General features: G+C 40.7%; 1 protein-coding gene across 1 annotated transcript; it reads left to right on the top strand.

The window, feature by feature from the left end:
• The first annotated feature begins 11,387 nt into the window (after window positions 1-11,387).
• On the top strand, window positions 11,388-20,149 carry LOC109890744 (zinc finger protein OZF-like). The gene is made up of 2 exons (XM_020482758.2): window positions 11,388-12,019; window positions 17,104-20,149. The coding sequence occupies exons 1-2, from the start codon at window positions 11,641-11,643 to the stop codon at window positions 18,291-18,293; spliced, it is 1,569 nt and encodes a 522-aa protein (XP_020338347.2). The 5' UTR covers window positions 11,388-11,640; the 3' UTR covers window positions 18,294-20,149.
• Window positions 20,150-26,193: the final 6,044 nt, after the last annotated feature.

Consider the following 26,193-nt stretch of genomic DNA (forward strand, 5'->3'; position numbering starts at 1 on the left):
AGGACATTTCCACGACAGTTATCATAAAGTCCATCTTTAATTATCTGAGCTCCATCACAACCCTGTGACTCTCAGATCAATTCAGTATCTATAAATGAATTCTCTGAGAGTCCTTACACATTGCAACTGAGATCCTTTATAGCAAAGACACACATAGCCAGACAGCATTGGCTATAAATTATCGTTCAGCTTTGTCTCCTAAACTATGTTCTTATCTCGCTCTCAGGACCATAAAACAAAACCTCATCAACAGGCATATATCAAATACAACCCTCCTGGACAAGATCACAGAGACACAGTGACTGGCACACAGACATTTTGGAGCCAAGAGATAATTGGTTTAAAAGATATGTTTACATATGAAGACGTGCTTAAATTAAAGCATCATACGTTCAGTACATATAGATTTTATAAAAACACATGGGGTGATTGGTAGAAATTACAGATGACTCTTGGTTGACCAAGATGTATTTTAGTTGGGGACAACACTAGAACATGATTTTGGGGCTCCCGAGTGGCGCAGCAGACACTGCATCTCAGTGCTTGAGGCGCCACTACAGACATCCTGGTTCAAATCCAGGCTGTAACACAACCGGTCGTGATTGGGAGTCCCATAGGGAGGCGCACAATTGGCCCAGCGTCGTCCGGGGTAGGCAGTGTTTTGTCTATCATTAAACTGAAGACTTATGGTTTTTATCAAAGATTCTCTGTAATTAGTATTACGTGATTAGACTGATTAGTCATGTAACCGTAATTAACTAGGAAGTCGGGGCACCAAGGAAAAATATTCAGATTACAAGGTTATAATTTCCTAATATAACCTTTCAGATATTTTCATATCTGATCCATAGTCTCCTGATTAATTAATTATTTACTTTACCTCAGGTTAGTCTCATTCCAAACGTCGTAAATTGTTGGTTATCTGCACGAACCCAGTCTTCACTATGAGTCATCCGTATTTGTCTTAATTAATTAATTAATTACTAACTAAGTAATTCACAGAAATGCATAAACAAACAAGGTAAATGTGGTTACAAGAAATGATAGGAGAATGTGCCCTAGTGGGCTAAACCGGCATGGCGGCTTGTAGCCAAAAGGGGAAGTGGGGGTCGACTAAAAAGTCACTACAGAGTGATAATTATAACAATTGAAATGCTAATCCTTTGCACATGAACGCTCACTCATTCTGGAACAATTGCAAACAATATATATATTTACGCTCAGTGTGTTGTCTTGATCGCTGGTGAAAAGTTCATTTATGTTGGAGTCTCTCTCTCTCTCTCTCTCTCTCTCTCTCTCTCTCTCTCTCTCTGGGGATAGTTCAGAGTGACATTCATTCATTTGTTATAGAATGGATGTTTCGGCGGATGTCGTTCTTCGCGTTCAATGATACCGAATTCCAAGCTGCAGACTAGTAATTGATATCAAAGACTTGTTCTTATTCTGTCGGTATCGATAGTCTAAGAGTTTAACCACGTGGTATGGTTAAAAGATTCACCAATGGTCCACAACCTTTGTCCTCCCCTAATGGAGAAAAACATGGTTTGGTGATAATTTCTCAAAGTTGGGTTTTATTCGGAATTGCAGAAAAGGGGCTGTCCCAGGACGACTGTCCCTAACTGGGCTCAGGGGCGGTCCTCTGATTTAGTTAACTCCAATCCCCTTTTTGAGTTTTCCTTCATTAAACATTTCAAAATCACATTGTAAAATTGTGTAAACAGTATCATACTCACTCATTCATCCTAGACAACAATTAGATGTAAACCCCATATCTGAGGCTATTATATAAACAGTGTTATGGCAATGTGGTCACACCATCTCCCATGAGCCTCCCCAAGTTGTAACAAACGGACCAGTTCGTAGCTGGATTCTTCACTTTTATACTTTCTCCGGAACATGAAATATGTTCGTACCTCAAGTTCTGTAAGGTGGAAGGAATTCCTTTGTTTACTATGAAAATGTACTCTCTCTATACTGTGTGTCCATGAGGAGATCCTCAGGAATTTATGACGTCTCTCTAGCCACAGCAGCCTAGTTGAAGGAGGAAAGGGGGGTGGGCAGGGAGAGGGGGATGGGGCTCGCCACACCCAAAGAGGCAACGTCATGACATACCCCCCCCCTGGTGGTTTGGATCTTGTTTGTCCTGCAAGTTACAAATCAACATAAAATCATGATCACGTGATGTCCTGTTTGTAGATCATCATTGCAATCCCCTCTGGTGGTTGAACTTGGTAGGCTTCTCTGAAAGCGGAGCAGTCCACTTCTTAAAACCTTTCTACCGCAGGGTAGCCTAGTGGTTAGAGCATTGGACTAGTAACCGAAAGGTTGCAAATTCAAATCCCTGAGCTGACAAGGTACAAAATCTGTTATTCTGCCCTTGAACAGGCAGTTAACCCACTGTTCCTAGGCAGGTCATTGAAAATAAGAATGTGTTCTTATCTGACTTGCCTAGTAAAATAAAGGAAAAATTTACAAATATATTTACATCCAAAAATCTCAGTTTACATTGGTGCGTTACTTGCAGTAATGTTTGGATTCCAAAACATCCGGTGATTTGCAGAAATACTCATAATATACATTGATAAATGATTCAAGTGTTAGTCACAGAATTAAAGATAGATTTCTCTGGGGGCGGTATTTCATTTTTGGATAAAAAACGTTCCTGTTTTAAACAAGATGCTCGACTATGCATATAATTGACAGCTTTGGATAGAAAACACTAACGTTTCCAAAACTGCAAAGATATTGTCTGTGAGTGCAACAGAACTGATGTTACAGGCGAAACCCAGATAAAAATCCAATCAGGAAGTGCCCCATATTTTGAAAGCGCTGCATGCCAATGACTCCTTATATGGCTGTGAATGGGCTACGAATGAGCTTACGCTTTCTACGTATTCCCCAAGGTGTCTACGGCATTGTGACGTCTTTTACGCATTTATGTTGAAGAATAGCCGTAAGGGACCACATTGAGCAAGTGGTCTCATGATGGCTCCCGCAGAAAATCTTGCGTAAAGTACATATTTTATCTCCTTGGTTAGAGGATGACCTGCAGAAGACAGTCAGCTAAATTTTGGAGTGATGCACTTAAATTTAGGGGTAGCCATTATTCCAATCACTTCTAATGAGAAACCAATTGTCCCGGTGGATATATTATCAAATAGATATGTGAAAAACACATTGAGGATTGATTCTAAACAACGTTTGCCATGTTTCTGTTGATATTATGGAGCTAATTCGGAAAAAGGTTCAGCGTTGTAGTGACCGCATTTTCCGGTCGATTTCTCAGCCAAACGTGAAGAACAAATGGAGCTATTTCGAGCTAGTCCATAATTTATGTCCAAATAGTCACTTGTTGTTAGCGTGTTCAGCCCAGTAATCCATCTTCATGAGGCGCGAGCACTTTGTCCGTCCAGACAAAAACTTGAAAAGTTCCTTTACAGGTCATAGAAACAAGTCAAACGATGTATGGAATCAATCTTTAGGATGTTTTTAACATAGAACATCAATAATGTTCCAACCGGAGAATTCCTATGTCTGAAGAAAAGCACTGGAACGAGACCTAACTCTGTCGGGAACGCACGCACGAGCCTAAGACACTCTGCCAGACCACTGACTCGAACAGGTCTCATGAGCCCCTCCTTTATAGTAGAATCCTCATTCATGTTTCTAAAGATGGTTGACATCTAGTGGAAGCCGTAGGAAGTGCAACTTGACTCCATAGATACTGTGTATTCAGTAGGCCAAGCTTTGTAAAACTACAAACCTCAGATTTCCCACTTCCTGGTTGTCAGGACCCGGTTACAAACTCGGTTCTCCGGTGTGAGAAACAGTCACATAGTAAATTGAGCCACTAATAGTCGGCAGGCTGGGTGCTAACATACAAACACAGAACAAAGAACTGAGGAACACTAAGGGTTTAAATACATTCAAGGGAAATGAGGCACAGGTGCAACTAATAACTAGAACAAGGGAAAAACAAAAGGGTCAAAAAAGCACAATGGGGGCATCTAGTGACCAAAACCTGGAGTAGGAGGCAGTTCATTCTGGGCAAGCTATTCATCCAAAAGTGAAAGTGCTGCCCCCTATCCCAAAAAGGTTTTAACTGACTTGCCTTGTTAAATAAAGGTTACATTTAAAAAAGAAAAGAAAATTGTGTTTCATGACAAACCATATTTTACAAATCCGTCAAGGCACCAACTTTCAGAAGGGTTTAAAACAAAGGTTTCAAACCAATTCATGAATGTAATTGAATCTAGGTATGTCTTGCCTTTAATGTAATGGCATGAAAACAATTGGCTGAATATTATACAATTGCTTATCAACAGCTCTAGTAATTTGCCCCCACAGGAAATCTACACTGGCAATTATAGAATATACTATATAGCCTCAAAATCTGTTTAAAAAGATCATTTTCACCTCATGGATGGCCAGTCGTTGTATTCATAGTGTAGTGAATTCTGGGGGTAGCCCTGAGCTGAACTCAAACCTGGGTCCAGTGACTGTCAAGCCAACACCTTATAACTGTTACGCCAAGATTTCTTAACTTCTTGACGAGGTCGCTAGGGTTTGCGTTACGGTTGCTACAATAGCTTTCTCTATGAATGTGAGAGTGGTTCCCCTGTTACGCCAAGATTTCTTAACTTCTTGACGAGGTCGCTAGGGTTTGGGTTACGGTTGCTACAATAGCTTTCTCTATGAATGTGAGAGTGGTTCCCCCATCCTCAGCTGTTTACCAAACCAAGTCTCTGGGCAGCCATTTTCTTGTTGTTTCTCCAACCCAGCAATCTGCAGTTCAAACAATAACAAAGCTGTCATTCCACTACTATTTTGGTAATAAGATGATGATGGGGTTGGAGAATGTAACTACTCTCAAATTCATAGACAGACCTATGGATGCAAGGACTGACCATCCATGATATCAACATTATAGTTTTAACCATGTTGAGGCTATACAGTGTTGATTTACATTGTTTCTAAACATTGGAGTAAAAAAAGCTTATTTGGGATTCTGATGGGGTACAATAGTTGAACTAAGCTCATGAGGCATGTGTTATATTCTTCAAGAATCAATGGCTATAAATAAATAATTTATAAGTCAAAAATTGGATATAGCATTTGCAGATTTCCCCTTTAACACCACACATCAGTTCAACAACTGCAGAGTTTGTGTCTCTGTTTTTAAGACAGTACTTACTAGTGTTAATCAGGGAACGGTTTCGCAAAACCACCTTATGACTCAGTTCATCATTAGAACCATTGGATGCCTTAAGATGCGTTTGGGAAACCGGCCCAGATATCCAGTTTCCTCCTCTTCCTTTTTTCGATGTAACAGTTATCTCCCACTCCTCCTCTTTCACTCCAAAAACGGAATCCTTCTCTCCTTTTACAGTAAAATCCTCCTCTAATTTTACAGTAACATCCTCCTCTTCTTTCACTCTGAAAGCGTCTTTTTATTCTTTAACTGTAACGTCTTTCTTCTTTCTCTTCTTCTTTCACGGTAACAGCCTCACCCTCTACTTCTTGTTTTACTGTGACATCCTCCTCTTCTTTCGTCCAGCAGACCGCTTCTTCTTTAGCAGAAGAATAGCCTTGTGACCGCATGGTCGGAGATGTTAGTTAGCTAGCTAGGCTAATGCTAACTTAACCAGCCGGCTAGCTGACTAATAACAACAACACTGTAGATATGAAAGAAAATTAGATAACTAACTAGACAACAGAAGTTGTTTTAAAACACAGTGGCTAATAAACACTAAAGCGTCTAAAGAGCTTTATTGGTTATTTTGTCTAGCAAGCTACCGAGGTGGCTGACTAAATGTTGCTGCGGTTGAAAGAAGCGTTCCGTCCACTAGATTATACGTCACACTAGCAGCATTGCCTTAAAGTCCCATCTGCTGACTGGAGTGGGTAATGCAGTTGAGTAAAATGTATATTTTATCTTCAGATAACAAGTTAAAGGGTAGGAAGCATGAGTTTTTACTCACCCGTGTAACAACACAGTGTTGTTAAAGACTTAGTAACTTAGTTGTAGTCACGATCTGGTTACCTACAAGTACAAACAGTTATGTTTTTGAATTATTACATATTTCTTAACTTATTTCTGGATATCTTCTAAACTACCTACAATGCACTATGTCTCAACGTCATATGGAGGATCTACTCTGTGCTACCAAGTTTGTATGCTAGCTCGGTAGCTAGCTCAAGCTTGCAAACGTTAGCCACACCTCATGCTTTTCATGCCCTGTGAGGTTGTGTTATCTAGAGGGAAACTGTTAACACGGTAGGCTCTGGTGCCATCTTACTGTGGGCTCAAAATGAAAGAGAAAATCTTACCTGCCTGCTCCTTTTTGTTTTGTTAACTTTTCGGTAGTGATGTTACTTTTGATTCCGGAGCATTGAAATCGCTAAGTATACTTCAAAGCAGTGTGTTGATGCCTGTATCAGCAGCACGTGATCAATGACATCTGAAGATTAATTTAATCTAACAACCACCTGATTAATAATGGCTGCCAGAGGGGATGGCTGCTGTTTACGGGCTCCTAACAACCACCTGATTAATAATGGCTTCCAGAGGGGATGGCTGCCATTTACGGGCTCCTAAGCAACTGTGCTCTTTTGTGTGTTTTCTTGCATTGTTTGTAACTTTTTCTTACACATAATGTTGCTGCTACTGTCTCATATGACCGAAAATAGCTTCTGGACATCAGAACAGTGATTACTCACTTCGAACTTCACAAATATTGTTTCTTTAACGATTGTGATGCAAACGATATACTGCTTTCCAGAGACCAGGCCCAAATCCCCGCCATTCGCGTGAAGAAAATGCGGCGACGAGCTACCAGAGGAGCTAAATGATCAATCAACACATTTAGTGTCTTTGTATGTCTCAATATAATAGTATTATTTCATTTAATCAATTTAAAAGAATCTTTGTCTGAAAATAAAATATGATCCTGAACTGTGTTTCCCCTCCAGTCAGCATACGGCGTTGTGAGTCTTTCAGGCGATGCTGCCAGCGTGACGAATAATCTAGTGGACGGTTCTTCAGAAACAGCTCGTTAACCACCTCTGTAGCTTGTTAGCCAACATAGCTGAGATATTCAAGCTATTTATACGCTTTCGATGTATATTAGCGACTGTGTTTTAGACACACTTCTGAAGTATCTACTTGTTAGCCTATTTAATTTAATATTTCGTTATTTTGTATTAGTCAGCTATAGTAGCTGGCTGGTTAAATTAGCACTAGCCTTGTCGCTAATGGTAGCTAGCTAGCTAACATCCCAGAACATGAGCTCCTTAAACTACTCCCCTCCTGTTAAAGAAGAGGAGGTCTGCTGTACGGAGAAAGAAGCTTTGGGGCTGAACATTGTCTTGAAAGAGGAGAAGGAAGAGGAGGATGTCACAGTAAAACAAGTAGAGGGTGAGGCTGTTACAGTGAAGGAAGAAGAGAAAGACGTGTTCAGAGTGAAGGGGGGGGAGGATGTTACTGTGAAAGAAGAGGAGGAAGAGTATGCCGTTTTCGGAGTGAAGAAGGAAGGAGAGATTACTGTCACATTGAAAGCTGAAGTGGTAGAGATAGGAGATCTGAGTAACACCAGTAAGTACCGCCTTAAATGTGTTTTTAACTTTGGATATTCGGAGTTGGCTCGTCAATACCTCTTCAACGGAGGGCCCTAGGATGATGACTGATGTCTAGAATCAGACGATGTAGAGAGAAAGCTACCCCTTGTTTTCTCCGTTCTGTTTCCAAAAAGTGACTTAACATATATATTTGAGAAGGGTCTATCTGCTGACCGCAGACTGGGGGCACGGCATGTAGTGATTTTTTGTGTAGTGATGATTTACGACACACCGTGCCCCCCCCCCCAATAGTGCCATGCAAGAGTTGGGTTGGCTACACCAACGATTATGGATATACTGACAAGACGTCTCTCCGCCCGAACACGGGGAGTCGTTGTCCACAAAGCGGCACTGCGGGTTTCTTTGGATTGGTGGATTCATCTTATTATTCTAATCTATTGTTTATATTCTATGAGGGTTGTTGATGTCAACCGCCTGTATTCAATGGAGAGAAATGCTAAGCTACTAGCCTCATGGCATGAATATGCATCTGGAGACAACTCCTATAGTGTTTTATTAGAACACACCGTTCTTTACAGTCCACCTGATAGAGGTTCATATCTGACAGAGATGAACACACCGTTCTATACAGCTCACCTGATAGAGGTTCATATCTGACAGAGATGAAAATCTCTCTTATAAACTTAGAAAGAGGGGGAGTCTAAAGCTGCAACAACTAGGATTGTGCCTTTTGGCTTCTGGACAACTAAATAATGTTGATATGAAAACCAATAGAACAGGAGAGAAATGACAGTGGTGGGCCCAATAGAACAGTAGAGAAATGTCATAGTGGTGGGTCTGATAGAACAGGAGAGAAATGACATTAGTGTGTCCAATAGAACAGGAGAGAAATGACAGTGGTGTGTCCAATAGAACAGGAGAGAAATGACAGTGGTGTGTCTAATAGAACAGGAGAGAAATGACATAGTGGTGGGTCCAATAGAACAGGATAGAAATGACCATAGTGGTGGGTCCAACAGGTAAATAAATAGAAATAAATTTGCCCAAATTATATAATTACCCCAAAGAAAGGATTGCCAAATAATTTTCCCAATATGAATGAGACTCCCTTCACCAGTAGGCTACGCCTCACTCCAATGACAACGGAATGAGAAATGTTTTAAGGTTATACCAAGTGTAATTTTGATATTTAATTTTGAATTGTAAGACGCCTTGAAGTATCAACAAAAAATATTTACAAATTATTTTGTCAAAAAATGATTTGTCCATACTGCTGTAACACATTGGATAACATTCACAATGTGGAACAACAGTAACCATAGTAACACATTGGATAACATTCACAACATGGAACAACAATAACCATAGTAACATTGTTGCCCCAAAAACGTGTAAAGGAAATTTGTTCTGAGGTGTCTGTCCGGTATCTGAGAGATATAATAACAAATATATACTGCTCAAAAAATAAAGGGAACACTTAAACAACACAATGTAACTCCAAGTCAATCACACTTCTGTGAAATCAAACTGTCCACTTAGGAAGCAACACTGATTGACAATAAATTTCACATGCTGTTGTGCAAATGGAATAGACAACAGGTTGAAATTATAGGCAATTAGCAAGACACCCCCAATAAAGGAGTGGTTCTGCAGGTGGGGACCACAGACCGCTTCTCAGTTCCTATGCTTCCTGGCTGATGTTTTGGTCACTTTTGAATGCTGGCGGTGCTTTCACTCTAGTGGTAGCATGAGACGGAGTCTACAACCCACACAAGTGGCTCAGGTAGTGCAGCTCATCCAGGATGGCACATCAATGCGAGCTGTGGCAAGAAGGTTTGCTGTGTCTGTCAGCGTAGTGTCCAGAGCATGGAAAAGCCTATCCAATGTTCCCAGTGTGATAAGAGTTCTACCATGTTAACTAACCTGAAAATGCATGAGAGAATACACAGAGGAGAAAAAGCATTTTCTGCTCCCAGTGTAAAAATAGATTTTCACGAATGGATGGGAGAACTTTCCAGAAGGACAACCACCTCTGCCTCACTCCACCAATCAGGCCTTTGTGGTAGAGTGGCCAGATGGAAGCCACTCCTCAGTAAAAGGCACATTACAGCCCGCTTAGAGTTTGCCAAAAGGCACCTAAAGACTCTCAGACTATGAGAAACAAAATTCTCTGGTCTGATGAAACCAAGATTGAACTCTTTGGCCTGAATGCCTTTTGGCAAACTCCAAGCTGGCTGTCATGTGCCTTTTACTGTGGAGTAGATTCTGTCTGCCCACTCTTCCATAAAGACCTGATCGGTGGGGTGTTGCAGAGATGGTTGTCCTTCCGGAAGGTTCTACCATCTCCACAGGGGAAATCTGTAGCTCTGTCAGAGTGACCATCGGGTTCTTGTTCCCTACCCTGGTGAAGGCCCTTCTCCCCCGATTTCTCAGTTTGGCTCGGTGGCCAGCTCTTGGAAGAGTCTTGGTGGTTCCAAACTTATTCCATTTAAGAATGATGGAGGCCACTGTGTTCTTGGGGACCTTCAATGCTGCAGAGAATGTTTTGGTACCCTTCCCCAGATTTGTGCCTCGACGCAATCCTGTCTCAGAGCTCAAAGGATAATTTCTTTGACCTCGTGGCTTGGTTTTTGCTCTGACATCCACTGTTACCTGTGGGACCTTATATAGACAGGTGTGTGCCTTTCCAAATCATGTCCAATCAATTGAATTTACCACAGGTGGACTCCAATCAAGTTGTAGAAACATCTCAAGGATGATTCGTGAAATCAGGATGCATCTGAGCTCCATTTCGAGTCTCATTGTAAAGGGTCTGAATACTTAAGTAAATAAATGTGCAAAAATGTCTAAAAACTTGTTTTTGGTTTGTCATTATGGGATTTTGTGTGTAGATTTGATGAGGGGGAAAAATCTTCAATTTTAGAATAAGGCTGTAACATTTTTTTTAAAAGTGAAGGGGTCTGAATATATTACGAATGCACTCTATACCGCTGGCAGGGTGTTGGCAGAGTTTTCTACCGCTGGCAGTTTTGTACACAATCATGTGATACGTTGTATTGAAAAGTCCAATCTTAGGAGAGTACATGGGAGGCACTATACTGTGTGTCTGCAGGTGTCTATCTGGTCAGAACCACTGCTACAGGTGCCCCTCCACCCTCTGGTGGGATGGATCATGTCTACAGAGAAACCTAGATTCAAATACTTAGATTTGTGTGTATTGGGTATATGTGGTGAAATTGTTAGATATTACTGCCCTGTCGGAGCGAGAAAGACAGGCAACTTGCTACACCCGCAATTATATCTTCTAAGCACGTGTATGTCACCAATAAAATGTGATTTGATTTTGATTTGAAATAAACGTCCTCCCAAAGGTGCTTTTGGCTGGGGTCAAAATGACTCCAAAGGATTTGAATTTGTTAAAAGTCCATTTTGATCCAGAAACACTAAACCATGATTTAGATTTATTAAGAATAAGTTGATTGAGAATGTCATGAAAAAATTGAAGATTTGAATAAACTACATTTTTGCTATGATAAAAGATATGCCTCTGGGGTCAAAATGATCCATGTCAGAAGTATGGTTCAATGCAAATGTGTAGTGGGTGTACATTTTTTTATTTTTTTTATCACTCATTAAAAACGAATCAATCAACACATGCTTCTCTTTGAACGACTTAATATAATATTAAACTTTTATGAAATAAATGAAAAATAAAACGTTTGATTCCTCAACTGCGTTGCCCACTCCAGTCAGCAGAAGGCGATGTGCGTCTTTTAGGTTCAGGCGACGCTGCAAGTGTGACGTATAATCTAGTAGACGGGACGCTCCTTCAACAACAACAGCTAGTCAGACACCTCGGTAGGGTTCTAGCAAGCATAGCTACAACATTCACGTTCTTTACACTGTTTTGGTGTATATTAGTCACTGTGTATTAAACACACTTCTGTTGTATGTACTTGTTGGCCCATTTAATTATATATGTACGTTTGTCAGCTAGCTGGTTTGCTAAGTTAGCTTAGAACTAAGCTAATCGCTAATGCTAGCTAGCTAACATCCCCGACCATGAGTTCACTAAGCTACTCTCCTCCTGATAAAGAAGAGGCGGTCTGCTGGACGGAGAAAGAAGCTCTTGTCAAAGAGGAGGAGGAAGAGGAGGATGTTACAATACAAAAACAAGTAGAGGGTGAGGCTGTTACAGTGAAAGAAGAAGAGAAAGACGTTTCAGTGAAAGAAGAGGAAGACGCGTTCCGAGTGAAAGAGGAGGTTGTTACACTAAAAGAAGAGGAGGATTCCGTTTTTGGAGTGAAGAAGGAAGGGGAGATGACTGTCACATCGAAAAAGGAGGAGGAAGAGGAGGAAACTGGATATCTGAGCCCGGTTTCCCAAACGCATATTGAGACATTCAATGGTTCTTACGATGAACGGGCCCTGATTAACACTAGTAAGTACTGTCTTAAAAACAGAAGCACAAACTCTGCAGTTGTTGAACTGATGTGTGGTGTTAAAATTGCGACAGCAATATTGAAATGTTTTATTATTTATTTCTAGACATTGATTCTTGAAGAATATAACACATGGCTCATGAGCTTAGTTCAACTGTTGTACCCCATCAGAACCCAGAATAAGCTTTTTTTTTACTCCAATGTTTAGAACCAATGTACACCAACACTATGTAGCCTCAACATGGTTAAAACTATAATGTTGATATCATGGATGTTCAGTCCTTGCATCCAGGGTCTATGCATTTGAAAATAGTTACATTTCTCCAACCCCATCATCTTATTACCAAAACAGTGTTTGAACTGCAGATTGGTTGGTTGATTAATGTGTTTTTTTTTTTTAAACCGCAACAAAATGGCTGCCTTGAGACTTGGTTTGGTAAACAGCTGAGGGATGGGGCTGGAGAAATGTAACTACTCTCAAATTCATAGAGAAAGCTATTGTATCAACCGTAACCCAAAACCTAGGGACCTCGTCCAGAAGTTTAGACATCTTGGCGTAACAGGGGCGGCAGGGTAGCCTAGTGGTTAGGGCGTTGGACTAGTAACCGGAAGGTTGCAAGTTCAAATCCCCAAGCTGACAAGGTACAAATCTGTCGTTCTGCCCCTAAACAGGCAGAAACAGTTAAAATGTGTTGGCTTGACAGTCGCTGGACCCAGGTTTGAGTTCAGCTCAGGGCTAACCCCTGAATTCACTACACTGTGAATACAAGGACTGGCCATCCATGAGGTCAAAATTATACAATGCTCAAAAAATGAAGGGAACACTAAAATAACACATCCTAGATCTGAATGAATGAAATATTAAATACTTTTTTCTTTACATAGTTGAATGTGCTGACAACAAAATCAAACACAAATTATCAATGGAAATCAAATGTATCAACCCATGGAGGTCTGGATTTGGAGTTATACTCAAAATTAAAGTGGAAACCACACTACAGGCTGATCCAACTTTGATTTAATGTCCTTAAAACAAGTCAAAATGAGGCTCAGTAGTGTGTGTGGCCTCCACATGCCTGTATGACCTCCCTACAACGCCTGGGCATGCTCCTGATGAGGTTGCGGATGGTCTCCTGAGGGATCTCCCTGGACTAAAGCATCCGCCAACTCCTGGACAGTCTGTTGGTGGATCGAGCGAGACATGATGTCCCAGATGTGCTCAATTGGATTCAGGTCTGGGGAACGAGCGGGCCAGTCGATAGCATCAATGCCTTCCTCTTGCAGGAACTGCTGACACACTCCAGCCACATGAGGTCTTGCATTAGGAGGAACCCAGGGCCAACCGCACCAGCATATGGTCTCACAAGGGGTCTGAGGATCTCATCTCGGTACCTAATGGCAGTCAGGCTACCTCTGGCGAGCACATGGAGGGCTGTGCGGCCCCCCAAAGAAATGCCACACCATGACTGACCCACCGCCAAACCGGTCATGCTGGAGGATGTTGCAGGCAGCAGAACGTTCTCCACGGCGTCTCCAGATTCTGTCACGTTTGTCACATGTGCTCAGTGTGAACCTGCTTTCATCTGTGAAGAGCACAGGGCGCCAGTGGCGAATTTGCCAATTTTGGTGTTCTCTGGCAATCTTGGTGTTCTCACAACCCCCACCTGTGGACGTCGGGCCCTCATACCACCCTCATGGAGTCTGTTTCTGACCGTTTGAGCAGACACATGCACATTTGTGGCCTGCTGGAGGTCATTTTGCAGGGCTCTGGCAGTGCTCCTCCTGCTCCTCCTTGCACAAAGGCGGAGGTAGCAGTCCTGCTGCTGGGTTGTTGCCCTCCTATGGTCTCCTCCACTTCTCCTGATGTACTGGCCTGTCTCCTGGTAGCGCCTCCATGCTCTGGACACTACGCTGATAGACACAGCAAACCTTCTTGCCACAGCTCGCATTGATGTGCCATCCTGGATGAGCTGCACCCCCTGAGCCACTTGTGTGGGTTGTGGACTCCGTCTCATGCTACCGCTAGAGTAAAAGCACCGCCAGCATTCAAAAGTGACCAAAACATCAACATTGAGGCTATATAGTATATTCTAGAATTCATCCATGATGTCATAATGATAGTTTAACCAGGTTTCTAGGCTATACACACTCCAGCCACATGAGGTCTTGCATTAGGAGGAACCCAGGGCCAACCGCACCAGCATATGGTCTCACAAGGGGTCTGAGGATCTCATCTCGGTACCTAATGGCAGTCAGGCTACCTCTGGCGAGCACATGGAGGGCTGTGCGGCCCCCCAAAGAAATGCCACACCATGACTGACCCACCGCCAAACCGGTCATGCTGGAGGATGTTGCAGGCAGCAGAACGTTCTCCACGGCGTCTCCAGACTCTGTCACGTTTGTAACGTGACAATATTCTAGAATTGCCAGTGTAGATTTCCTGTGGGGGTCAAATTATTAGAGCTGTTGATAAGTCATTGTAAAATATTCTGCATTTTTGTCATGCCATTACATCAATATAGCCTAACCAGAAGAAGAAACAAACTCTTCCCGATCCACCTCCTCCTGCTGTCCTTCATAAATTCTGATGTTGCTGGTAATAGGCTACACAAGCAGCCGGCAACCTGCATTCGGAGTGCAAATTTATCTTACCATTTCTACTAATCTGGTGCCAGATATGATTTTCATATGTTAATTTCACTGGAACAGTTTAATTTAATTTAGAATAGTATCTCAAAATCATTGTCTGTGAAACTACATTCTATCTAAATGAAAATTGTACAAATCTAAAAGTCACTTTTATTGCCATTGCCAACTATGTAAAAAAATTGCCTACATAAAGCCAACAGATTAAAACATTGCAAATACATTTCCTATAAATCACATGGCCTGTCAATAACGAACTTGAAACATTGTGTAAAATATTCTGGGCCCTCAGTTTCCCCTGCCTGTGAGTTACCGACCGACACAGCTGTAGGCTATTTGTGAAAGGGATAAGAAGTAATCAGGTATTTTATGACATTTCCACTGGATCAGCGCATTACGTTTTTTTCCTTTTGTGCCGAGTGGTTATCGAAAGGGCGAGAGCTGGAAATATTTTTCTAATACTTTGAGGAGTTATTCTCATTTGCAATTGATTTTGATTAGACTTTGTTTACTTGCTGTTTTGAGGTGAAAAAAATGTGCTTTGAGAAGCTCCACAACTCATTAGTGGTGGTGCGTTAAGACAATCAGAAATACTATCAGACATCCCCAAATGGGCACATTTATAGGCCTACATTTGTGTGCAGGCCAGGTAGATTAGTCCTACTTCAGTCATGCGTCCTTACTCAACCCATTGACAGGAGTGTTTCAAACAAAAGATAATGAATACATTTACAAAACTGACTCATCTTGCGGGGTCAGGTCTGGGTGGTCTGCCATGGGCCGTTTCATTTAGTATCCGTTTGGGTCGGCTGGGGAATGATTTTATTTCCCCATAGTATGTTACCTCAAGTTGACCGGCTGAAAGGGAGCGTAACTTTGACTATAATTACTGTTCCCTGAAGGAGGGATACGAGGTACAACACCTGTTTGGCCCCGCCCCTTCCTGGGTCGGTGAAGAGCGATATTAAATTGAATATGACCTAAGGCTCGTATTTCTGTGTTTATTATATTATAATTAAGTCTATGATTTGATATTTGATAGAGCAGTCTGACTGAGTGGTGGTAGGCAGCAGCAGGCTCGTAAGCATTCATTTAAACAGCACTTTCCTGCGTTTGTCAGCAGCTCTTCGCAATGCTTGATGCACAGCTCTGTTTATGACTTCAAGACTATCAACTCCCAAGATTAGTCTGGCAATACTATAGTGCCTATAAGAACATCCAATAGTCATAGGTATATGAAATACAAATAGTATAGAGAGAAATAGTCCTATAATAACTCCAACCTAAAACTTCTTACCTTGGAATATTGAAGACTCATGTTTCATTGAAGACTCCAGCTTTCATATGTTCTCATGTTCTGAGCAAGGAACTTAAACGTTAGCATTTTTACATGGCTCATATTGCACTTTTACTTTCTTCTCCAACACTGTTGTTGCATGATTTAAAACAAATGGAACATGTTTCATTATTTATTTGAGACTACATTTATTTTATTGATGTATTCTAAAAGTGTTCATTCAGTATTGTTGTAATTGTCATTATTACAAATATATATATATATATATATATATATATATATATAATAAAAATCGTCTGATTTAATTGGTATCGGCTTTTTTTGGTCCTCCAATAATCGATATTGGCGTTGAAAAATCATAATCGGTCGACCTCTACTATGTTACTGTTTGTTCAACACCTAGTGTACAAACCCTAATTGTCAGGCTGATAGAAAAGCTAGCCAAAGAGCATTTTACTGGTTGAAGTGTTTTTTTAAAAGTATAAAGCAGTTTTGCGACAATAACACAAACATATTAAGCAGTAGATTCAAACGAGCCTTACATTTATAATCCAAAAGTAATGTGAAGTGCCCTCATAAGCAACCTGTAAATTGAGGCTATTGTTGCTGTCAGCCTATGAGAACACCACTGAGTTTTCCCCCACGGTGGTGAATTAGTGAATAGACACAGAGCTTAATGTGAGTTTCCTTAACTAGCACTCCTGATCTTGCACTGATGGTGTGCTGTAATATTCAGAATACAGTGAAAAATTCAAATCTTCGCTCACCATTTTTTCCCCCAGGCAGATATACTACATCCTCATTAGCAGTGAGGACTTTCTGCAATCAAATTGTGTGCGCATTGACCTCGTGGCACAATTTTAGCAAACACAGAAATGGGCCTTTATTGGGACCAAAAGTTGTCTGGCAAATTGCTTAGGATTTCAACAACTTTAATAATTTATTTCTAGTTACCACTAATGTGAAAACAAGACGAAATATGACTCGTTGCTAACTTGACTGTCTTAATTGTCAAATTTAACAGATGTCAATTGTTGTACAACTTCATGGGTATGCTCTGGGCATCACCTTGTACCTCAAATAAACAGTGGATTTCTGCTGTTGTGGGCCTTTAACCATCTCACTTTGTCATTCACACAGGAGAGAGAGGTGACTATCGTGGATCTTCTGGGGATCCTCAACAGCAACATGATGCTGACGAGGCAGAGAAAAGTCTATCCAGATCAGGACTCCTCAAGAAACACCAGCAGAGACCCACAGGGAAGAAATCTTACTGCAAATCGACATCAGAACTTAAAATACACCAGCGTGTACACACTGGAGAGACATCTCACTGCAGCTCTGACTGTGGGAAAAGAGTCACCTCTTCAGTAGACCTTAAAATACACCAGAGAACACACACAGTAGAGAAATCTTATGTCTGTGATCAATGTGGGAAGAGTTTTACTGAGTCACGCATCCTGAAATCACACCAGAGAACACACACAGGAGAGAAATCTTATGGCTGTGATCAATGTGGGAAGAGATTTACTCAACCAGACAGCCTGATAGTGCACCAGAGAATACACACAGGAGAGAAACCTTACAGCTGTTGTCAATGTGGGAAGAGTTTTACTACATCTAGCCATCTAATTGTACACCAGAGAACACACACAGGAGAGAAACCTTACGGCTGTGATGAATGTGGGAAGAAATTTACTGCGTCAAATGCCTTGACAGTGCACCAGAGAGTACACACAGGAGAGAAACCTTATAGCTGTAGTCAATGTGGGAAGAGTTTTACTCAACCAGACAGCCTGATAGTGCACCAGAGAATACACACAGGAGAGAAACCTTATATCTGTTATCAATGTGGGAAGAGTTGTACTACATCTAGCCATCTAATTGTACACCAGAGAACACACACAGGAGAGAAAGCTTTTAGCTGTGATCAATGTGGGAAGAGTTTTGGTACATCTAGCCATCTAATTGTACACCATAGAACCCACACAGGAGAGAAACCTTATAGCTGTGGTCAATGTGGGAAGAGTTTTGGTCAATCTGGCCATCTGACAGTGCACCAGAGAAGACACACAGGAGAGAAACCTTATAGCTGTGGTCAATGTGGGAAGAGTTTTGGTCAATCTGGCCATCTGACAGTGCACCAGAGAAGACACACAGGAGATAAACCTTATAGCTGTAGTCAATGTGGGAAAAGTTTTGGTACATCTAGCTATCTGACTATACACCAGAGAACACATACAGGGGAGAAACTTTATAGCTGTGATCAATGTGACAAGAAATTCTCTGATAAAAGACATCTGATCAAACATCAGAAAATACACACATGAAGGAATTGTTTCATGATATCAATTAAATATCCCACCTAGCAAAATGTAATTGAAAAGAAGACTATGCTCGAAGACTATGCTCGAAGTCCAGCCAGTTCGATAGTAGTTGAAAGTTGAAAATATGTATTTTCGGGTCATTTTTTTCAATGACTTGAAAACAACTTAATTTCAAAGTACTTGGAGCCTATACACATGGACGCAGTATAATAAATTGCTTTATAATCAATTTTATTAACAATCTTACATCACTCCAGTATTTATTGACAACATTCAAGTGCTAATTGTCTTTATTCCACTACTGAAGAAGCATGACTCAAATCACCTCATATTTCAAACATCCAGCCTGACAAAAGATACATGTTTTATTATTCCATGCCTCACCATTAAGTGAATTATTGCCATTACATATTTGGTTTTGATATTTCATATTTTACAATTCATGTAACATTTAGTAATAATTATTTATGAAACCAACTGACAATTTTTGGGTACAATTATATTGACATTGTTACCCTGCTTTCGTAATGTCAGGGTTAATTCTCAGATGTGCCAACCCAAATCTACTAGATGAACATTGGGGACTGGACCCCGATCCAACAACATGCCTATTGAGTGAACCCTGAAAAGAGAGAGAAGCTACACAGTGAGGTGGAAAGTTACTACGGATATCGCAGGAGTTTCCTCTTGAAATCAGACATGTCTGTGGTAAGGACAACTTGGTTGCTGATTGTCTCAAGGGTTGGCAGTCAAAAATATTTGTGTTGTGCATTTAACCAGTGTGTTACCATGGATCACAATTTATTTTGACACGCTTTTCCGTGTTGGAGATTAGTTTTATCTCTTATTCTTTTCTGTATTTTTTGGAAACTGCACTGTTGGTTAGGGGCTCGTAAGTAAGAGTTCCAGTGTTGTATCCGGCGCATGTGACTAATACGATTTGAGTTTAGTTTGGACTAGAAGCTAGTGAGTTTTAGGATTCTATGGAAAGAAAAAGGATAAAAAATTATATGATTGTATATTATTATTTAGAAATGTGTTTTTTTCTTGTTTTTAATTGTTGACAGCCAGTTGATACTATGTTTATATTGTAGAAGGTGAAGCTTTGTAGTTGATTATAATGAGAAATGGAAGTTGTTTTTTGTTGGTGGTGAGCAAACTTGTCCAACAAAAATATAGGATATATTGGTTGTCTTAAAGGGGAAGGTGTTACAGGCTTTGGTTTTTTCGTTTATATTTTGAGGTTGGACGTTAGAGCGTAGGAGAGGGGGATACCGAGTCATTCATTTGAATGCAATCAAATGAAATGTGTCTTCGGTGCACTGATTGGTGTCACCTCGTTAGTCAGTATGTGTTACACCTGTCCTGGCTTGTCCAGCTCATTAGTGGGAAGGTGTTTCACCTGAGCTGGTCCAGGTTCTATTTAAGTGTCTGGCCCAGTGCTCCAGTTGTCTTGATAGATGTGGAGAGTCGCCACCTTTTTGGTTTGCGTCCTGTCTTTAAGTTTGGTGTGTGTTTTCCTTGCGTTTGCCTCTTCTTGGGCAGATTTAGTGAGTCTCGTTGTGGGTGTCTTTTGGGTCCCAGTTGTTGTTACTAGTCAACTTTCAGTGGACACTGTGAGTGTCTTTCAGAACCCCTTATATTTGGGGGTTGGATATTGCATCCAATTAATATTTTAATCAATTGCATTTCCTCATTAGTCATTCATTTGTCAGTCTTCTATTTTTTTATCCTCATGTTTGTGTACTAAATATTTATTTTCATTGTTTTTTATTTGTTTTTTTCCGTTGTGTTGTATCCTGTCTGAAATGTGCTGTATAAATAAAGCTTGATTTGAACAAATTAACCCAATGAACAATCAACAGACTCTTGGTCCATCTTAGTATGAAAAACAGTATCACTTTTCCAGCCTGCTGAAGGCATGGTGGAGTGGTAAACACCACCCCCGGCTGTACCAGGGGCTTGAGGTGGTCTCCCACAGCTCTGCTTATGTCATATTCTGTGGCCTTGATGTTTCTTGACTGCCCCTGCAACACAAGCACATTTAGTCATATTATATAAAACACTCAAAGTAATGGATATGGAGCATCTACAGCCTCAGTTACACCTGGCACCTAAATGTGACGTCTGTCATCTGATCTCTCAAGTTGCATTAGCTTTAGATCTGCAAGGATGGGCATTGTGTTCGGAATTTGAGTATGGCCACCGAATATGCATCAGCAATGTAAAGAGATGGGGCGAATGAGTGAGGAAAAGTACTTTTGACTCAAATTACCTTCATAACATCAAAGAACAAATGCATGTGCCTGAGGGGAAATTAACTTTCATACAGCCAAAAGGGGTGAGAAATTACATCAATATCAGTGGACAATTTGCACTAATGTAAATGAACATGGATGATGGAACATATTCCCTTTAGCTGATGTGATGAACCACTAAGGAGACATAAATATTTACCATCTAAACCATGTATAACCTCTCACCTCTCTGGCTGTAGAAGTGTTCTTCCTAACCGCTCTCTGACTGAGCTCCACCCTCACTGGGTCTTCAGAGGAGATGAAGGCTGAGGAGGGATGGAAGGATGAATGGATCAGTCAGTCAATAAAGTGCAGAGCTGATGTCTGACAAAATCACTATTTTAAATAAAATCAAAGTTTATATGTCACGTGCGCCGAATGCAACAGGTGTAGACCTGACAGGGAAATGTTTACTTACAGTCTCTAACCAATGGTGGGGGAAAAAAGGTATGTGTGTAAGTGTAGGTAAGTAAAGAAATAAAACAACAGTAAAAAGACATTTGATAAAAGAGTAGCGCAATTGAGGATCATATTTTATTTTCAGACAAAGATGATTTTAAATGGATTTAATTCAATAATACGATTATATTGACACATATAAAGACCTGAATGTGTTGATTGATTAGTGCAAATAAAAAATGTTTACTACGGCACATTTAAGGCAGTTTCATAATAAATATAAATAAGTAGCTAGCTACTGCTCCAACATGGTGTAACAATACATCATGTAGATGTATATAATGAACAGACTAGGTCTATACTGCTCCTACATGGTGTAATAATACTTCATATGGGACTTTAAGGCAATACTGTTGTTACACTGGTGAGTAAAAACTCATGCATCCTACAATTTAACTTGTCTGAAAATAAAATATACATTTACTCAACTGCGTTACCCTCTCCAGTCAGCAGATGGCGGTGTGCGACTTTAAGGCAATGCTGCTAGTGTGAAGTATAATCTAGTGGATGGAAAGCTTCCTTCAACAGCAGCAACAGTTAGTCAGCCACCTCGGAAGCTTGCTTGACAAAATAGACGAACCGATAAAGCTCTTTAGACGCTTTAGTGTATATTAGCCACTGTGTTTTAAAACCACTTCTGTCGTCTAGTTAGTTATCCGTTTTAATTTCATATTTACAGTGTTGTTATTCGTCAACTAGCGGGCTGGTTAAGTTAGCATTAGCCTAGCTAACATCCCCGACCATGAGTTCACTAAGCTACTCTCATGCTAAAGAAGAAGAGGTCTGCTGGACGGAGAAAGAGGGTCTCGTCAAAGACGAGGAGGCTGTTTCAATACAAAAACAAGTAGAGGGTGACGCTGTTACAGTGAAAGAAGAAGAGAAAGAGAAAGAGGAGGATGCAGTTTATGGAGTGAAAGAGGAGGAGGGGGAGATGACTGTCACGTCCAAAAAGGAGGAAGAAGAAGAGGAGGAAAATGAAGAGGAGGAAACTGGATATCTGGGCCCGGTTTCCCAAATGCATCTTAATTAAAACCTGTTTGGGCTGCAATCAAGTTAACAGAATGATATGACAACAGCCAGTGAAAGTGCAGGGCGCCAAATTCAAAACAACAGAAATGTCTAAATTAAAATTCCTCAAACGTACATGTATCTTATACCGTTTCAAAGGTAGTCTTGTTGTTAATCTCACCACAGTGTTCGATTTCAAATATGCTTTTCAGCTAAAGCACCACAAACGATTATGTTAGGTCACCACCAAACCACAATAACACAAATTACCTTCATTTTATCAAAGAACAAATGTGTGTGCCTGAGGGGAAATCCAATTTCATACAGCCAAAAGGGGTGAGAAATTACACCCATATCAGTGGACAATTTGCACTAATGTAAATTAAAATAGATGATGGAACATATTCCCTTTTGCTTACGTGATGAACCCCTGTACCTGTACACGGCCAATCTGTAAATAGCACACCCGACTACCTCATCCCCATATTATTACTTACCTTCTTGCTCTTTTGCACCCCAGTATCTCTACTTGCACGTCATCATCTGCACATCTATCACTCTAGTATTAATGCTAAATTGTAATTATTTTATTATTTATTGCCATACTTCCCTACTCTTCTACATTTGCACACACTACATAGATTTTTAAATTTTTCTTTTGTGTTATTGACTGTACGTTTGTTTATGTGTAACTCTGTGTTGTTGTCTGTGTCGCACTGAGAACTAAATGAGAACTTGTTATCAAATGGCCAACCTGGTTAAATGAATAAAAATAATAATAAAAAAGGGGACATAAATATTTACCATCTAAACCAACTGTGACCTCTCACCTCTCTGGCTGTAGAAGTGTTCTTCATAACCAGTCCCTCAACAGCTCTCTGACTGAGCTCCACCATCACTGGGTCTTCAGAGGAGTGGAAGGCTGAGAAGGGATGGAAGGATGAATGGATCAGTCAGTCAATAAAGTGTAGAGCTGCTGTCTGACAAATTCACTATTTTAGTAGTTCATTAATGTATTTTCAGGTAGAGAAACATTTTTGTGACGTACCTAGCCCATTGAAGTTAACATTTAAAATGTTTAAGGTAGGGGTTAAGGTTAGGATTTAGGGTAGGGATGTCCCAAGGACTCCAGATTGCATTGGCCATCATGCATTCTTCTGTCTCTTTTACATAGCAGGTGTAAAATAAACAGAATAAACAGACAAGACTAGTAGACAGGCAGTGCATTATGGTCATTGTAGTTTATAGCAATTATGTCAATCTGTATGTGGAGTTGTTAGAGAAGAATGTGATTGACAGCCCTAACAATCCATTCTAGCACCTCATCAGGCTCTGAAAAAGGCTTCATTGATGACGTGTTCCTTCTATTCCAGTGGACAGCAGAGGAACTTCATCGATTCCACTCCTTCATCAATGCAAGCAGTGAACATCTGAAATTCACCCTCACCTTTGATGTGCATGAAACAAGTTATCTGGACATTTTGATTAAGAGGGAGGGGTGTGGCTTTAGCACAGATCTATACAGGAAGCAGACAGACAGGAATTCCCTGTTACGCGGAGACAGCTTCCACCCCTAAAAAAGATCCTCCCCATCAGCCAATAAAATCGCATATACAGGATTTGTAGTACACAGAGTGACTATGACAAACAAGCCTACTGTCTGGATGAGTGTTTCAGACAGCGGGGTTACCCAGAGGAACGGTTGGATGAGTGTTTCAGACAGCGGGGTTACCTGTTGGGATTATTATTTTAATTAAATTAATAAACAATATCCCCATTTTAAATAGAATTGTAACTAAGTAAACTTATACTCTGTTTTATTATATCTGATTAACAATATGAGTTCATAAGAAGGGATTGTGTGACACGGACAAGGAGTAATTAAAGTTAATGAACACCATTCCAACTAGGAAGAAACGAATGGGTTGGGGACTGTGTAAACAAATAAGGTCGTTAACCTAACGTTGAACCTACAGAAACTTAGCTCTGGGGTTTTTAGATAAGACAGTGAGTGCATTCCTAGGTTTTCTATTAATTAGAACTGTCAGCTCAGTGGTGATTGATAATGTTGAGGGTTCAAAAGTGATCTGGGAGTGTGTTAGTAAGTTAGAATGAACTTTTCACCTCACTTTGTCCCGGTTGAGAGGAGAGGATTCTGTTAAAGCAATGAAATGACATCATGATCTTTATATAAACTGTTGTTCGTGGTTAAGTGTCAGCGCGCTCCGAGAATAAATTCTGTTACCTATTATTGAAAGACTGGTCTGTGTCTATTTTATGCAAAAAATAATCTTTGAAATTCTCATAAAATAGATTAAGGGTTTTCAATTGATGAAAGCACATTGGCATAATTAAATTACACTAACATTACCCAAAGGAATGGATGGACGAGTGTTTCAGACAGTGGGGTTACCCATAGGAATGTCTGGATGAGTGTTTCAGACAGCGGGGTTACCCAGAGGAATGGCTGGATGAGTGTTTCAGACAGCGGGGTTACCCAGAGGAATGTCTGGATGAGTGTTTCAGACAGTGGGGTTACCCAGAGGAATGTCTGAATGAGTGTTTCAGACAGCGGGGTTACCCAGAGGCATGTCTGGATGAGTGTTTCAGACAGCGGGGTTACCCAGAGGAAGGTCTGGATGAGTGTTTCAGACAGCGGGGTTACCCAGAGGAATAGCTGGATGACGCAAGGGATGGGAAAAAGTACCCAATTGTCATACTTGAGTAAAGAAAACATTTTAAATATAAATTTGTAATTTTAATTTTGTAAATTTTAACAAAAAAATTGTTTGTACTTGTGGGTAACCAGATCGTGACTACAGCTCAGTTACTAAGTCTTTAACCACACAGTGTTGTTACACTGGTGAGTAAAAACTCATGCCTCCTACCCTATCTGAAAATAAAATGTACATTTTCCTCAACTGCGTCCAGTCAGCAGATGGACTAGATGCCGCTTAGGCCGCCCATTGTGACTCCGTCAAGAATTCAGCAGAGCAAGTTTGTATGAAGGTCTGGTTATTAAATGGGTACATAGTTCAATAGTAATATCCTCTAAAACTATCTGGTGACAAACTTTGCTGCCCTGTGTCCAATTGTCCACATGGCTTGGAGAACCTATTCAAGTAAGTAAGTAAATAGATTTTGAAAATGTATTTTTTTATTTTTTTATTATTAGCAAACTAGCTACAGTGCAGGCTAACTCAAATGAGCTGCTAAATGAGCTATCTAGACAAATTCACATTCTGTATAGATAGATAGCTCAGTGAATTAAATATCACCAGATACCTAACTTCATATTAGCTAGCTATCTATTTAGCACTGTTACAAACAAACTCCAAATGCATTTGTAGGTAGCTAGCTAACAGTCATGGAGGGATAGCAGCCCCGACTGTCAGTGAGTGAGGAGGCTATTCTGGATAGGGCAGGTACTTTTGTGGAGTTCCTGTCCCTAGAAGTGGGGACGGAGATAATAGTAACATAATATTCAGTGTGGTGTAATCTGACAATGATGAAGTGTGTTTCTTGTGAGGTTTTCTGTCCTCAGATAAAGAGCGCTATGAAAGCCAGTCTACATGTGAAGAGGTCCCAATGAAGAGCCGTGGTTCTCAGTCCTGGGGACTCAAAGAGGCACATTTTTGTTCAGGTGTGTGAAGGTTATCTGTGTCATGCGTAACTTCATGAGGATGGACTCGAGGACCAGGAGGGGATCTGCAGCTCGCCACCGTGTGCCAGAGGAGAAGTCTGCTGCTCTGCAGGATGTTTGAAGGATGGGGTCCAACAATGCAGCAAAAGAGGCAATCCGTGTGCAGGAAAATTCCATTGTCTGCAGAAAAGCAAAGGAGAGCGAGCTAATGTGAAATGCGCATGACCAGCCCGTGGCTGCTGACAGACCTCTGACTCATTCCCCTCTCATTCAGTCCCCCTTCACAGTAGAAGCCTCTAACAAGTTTGAAGCAAGTTTGAAGCTCTGAAGCATGCTTCCAGAAAATTGGAACGAAAATGGCGCCACACCAAACTGGAAGTCTTCCGATTAGCTTGGAAAGACAGTACCGTTCAGTACCGAAGAGCCCTTACTGCTGCTCGATCATCCTATTTTTCTAATTTAATTGAGGAAAATAAGAACAAATCCTTTTTGATAC

The sequence above is a fragment of the Oncorhynchus kisutch genome, linkage group LG5 (genome assembly GCF_002021735.2).
Source record: "Oncorhynchus kisutch isolate 150728-3 linkage group LG5, Okis_V2, whole genome shotgun sequence".
Lineage (NCBI taxonomy): Eukaryota > Metazoa > Chordata > Actinopteri > Salmoniformes > Salmonidae > Oncorhynchus > Oncorhynchus kisutch.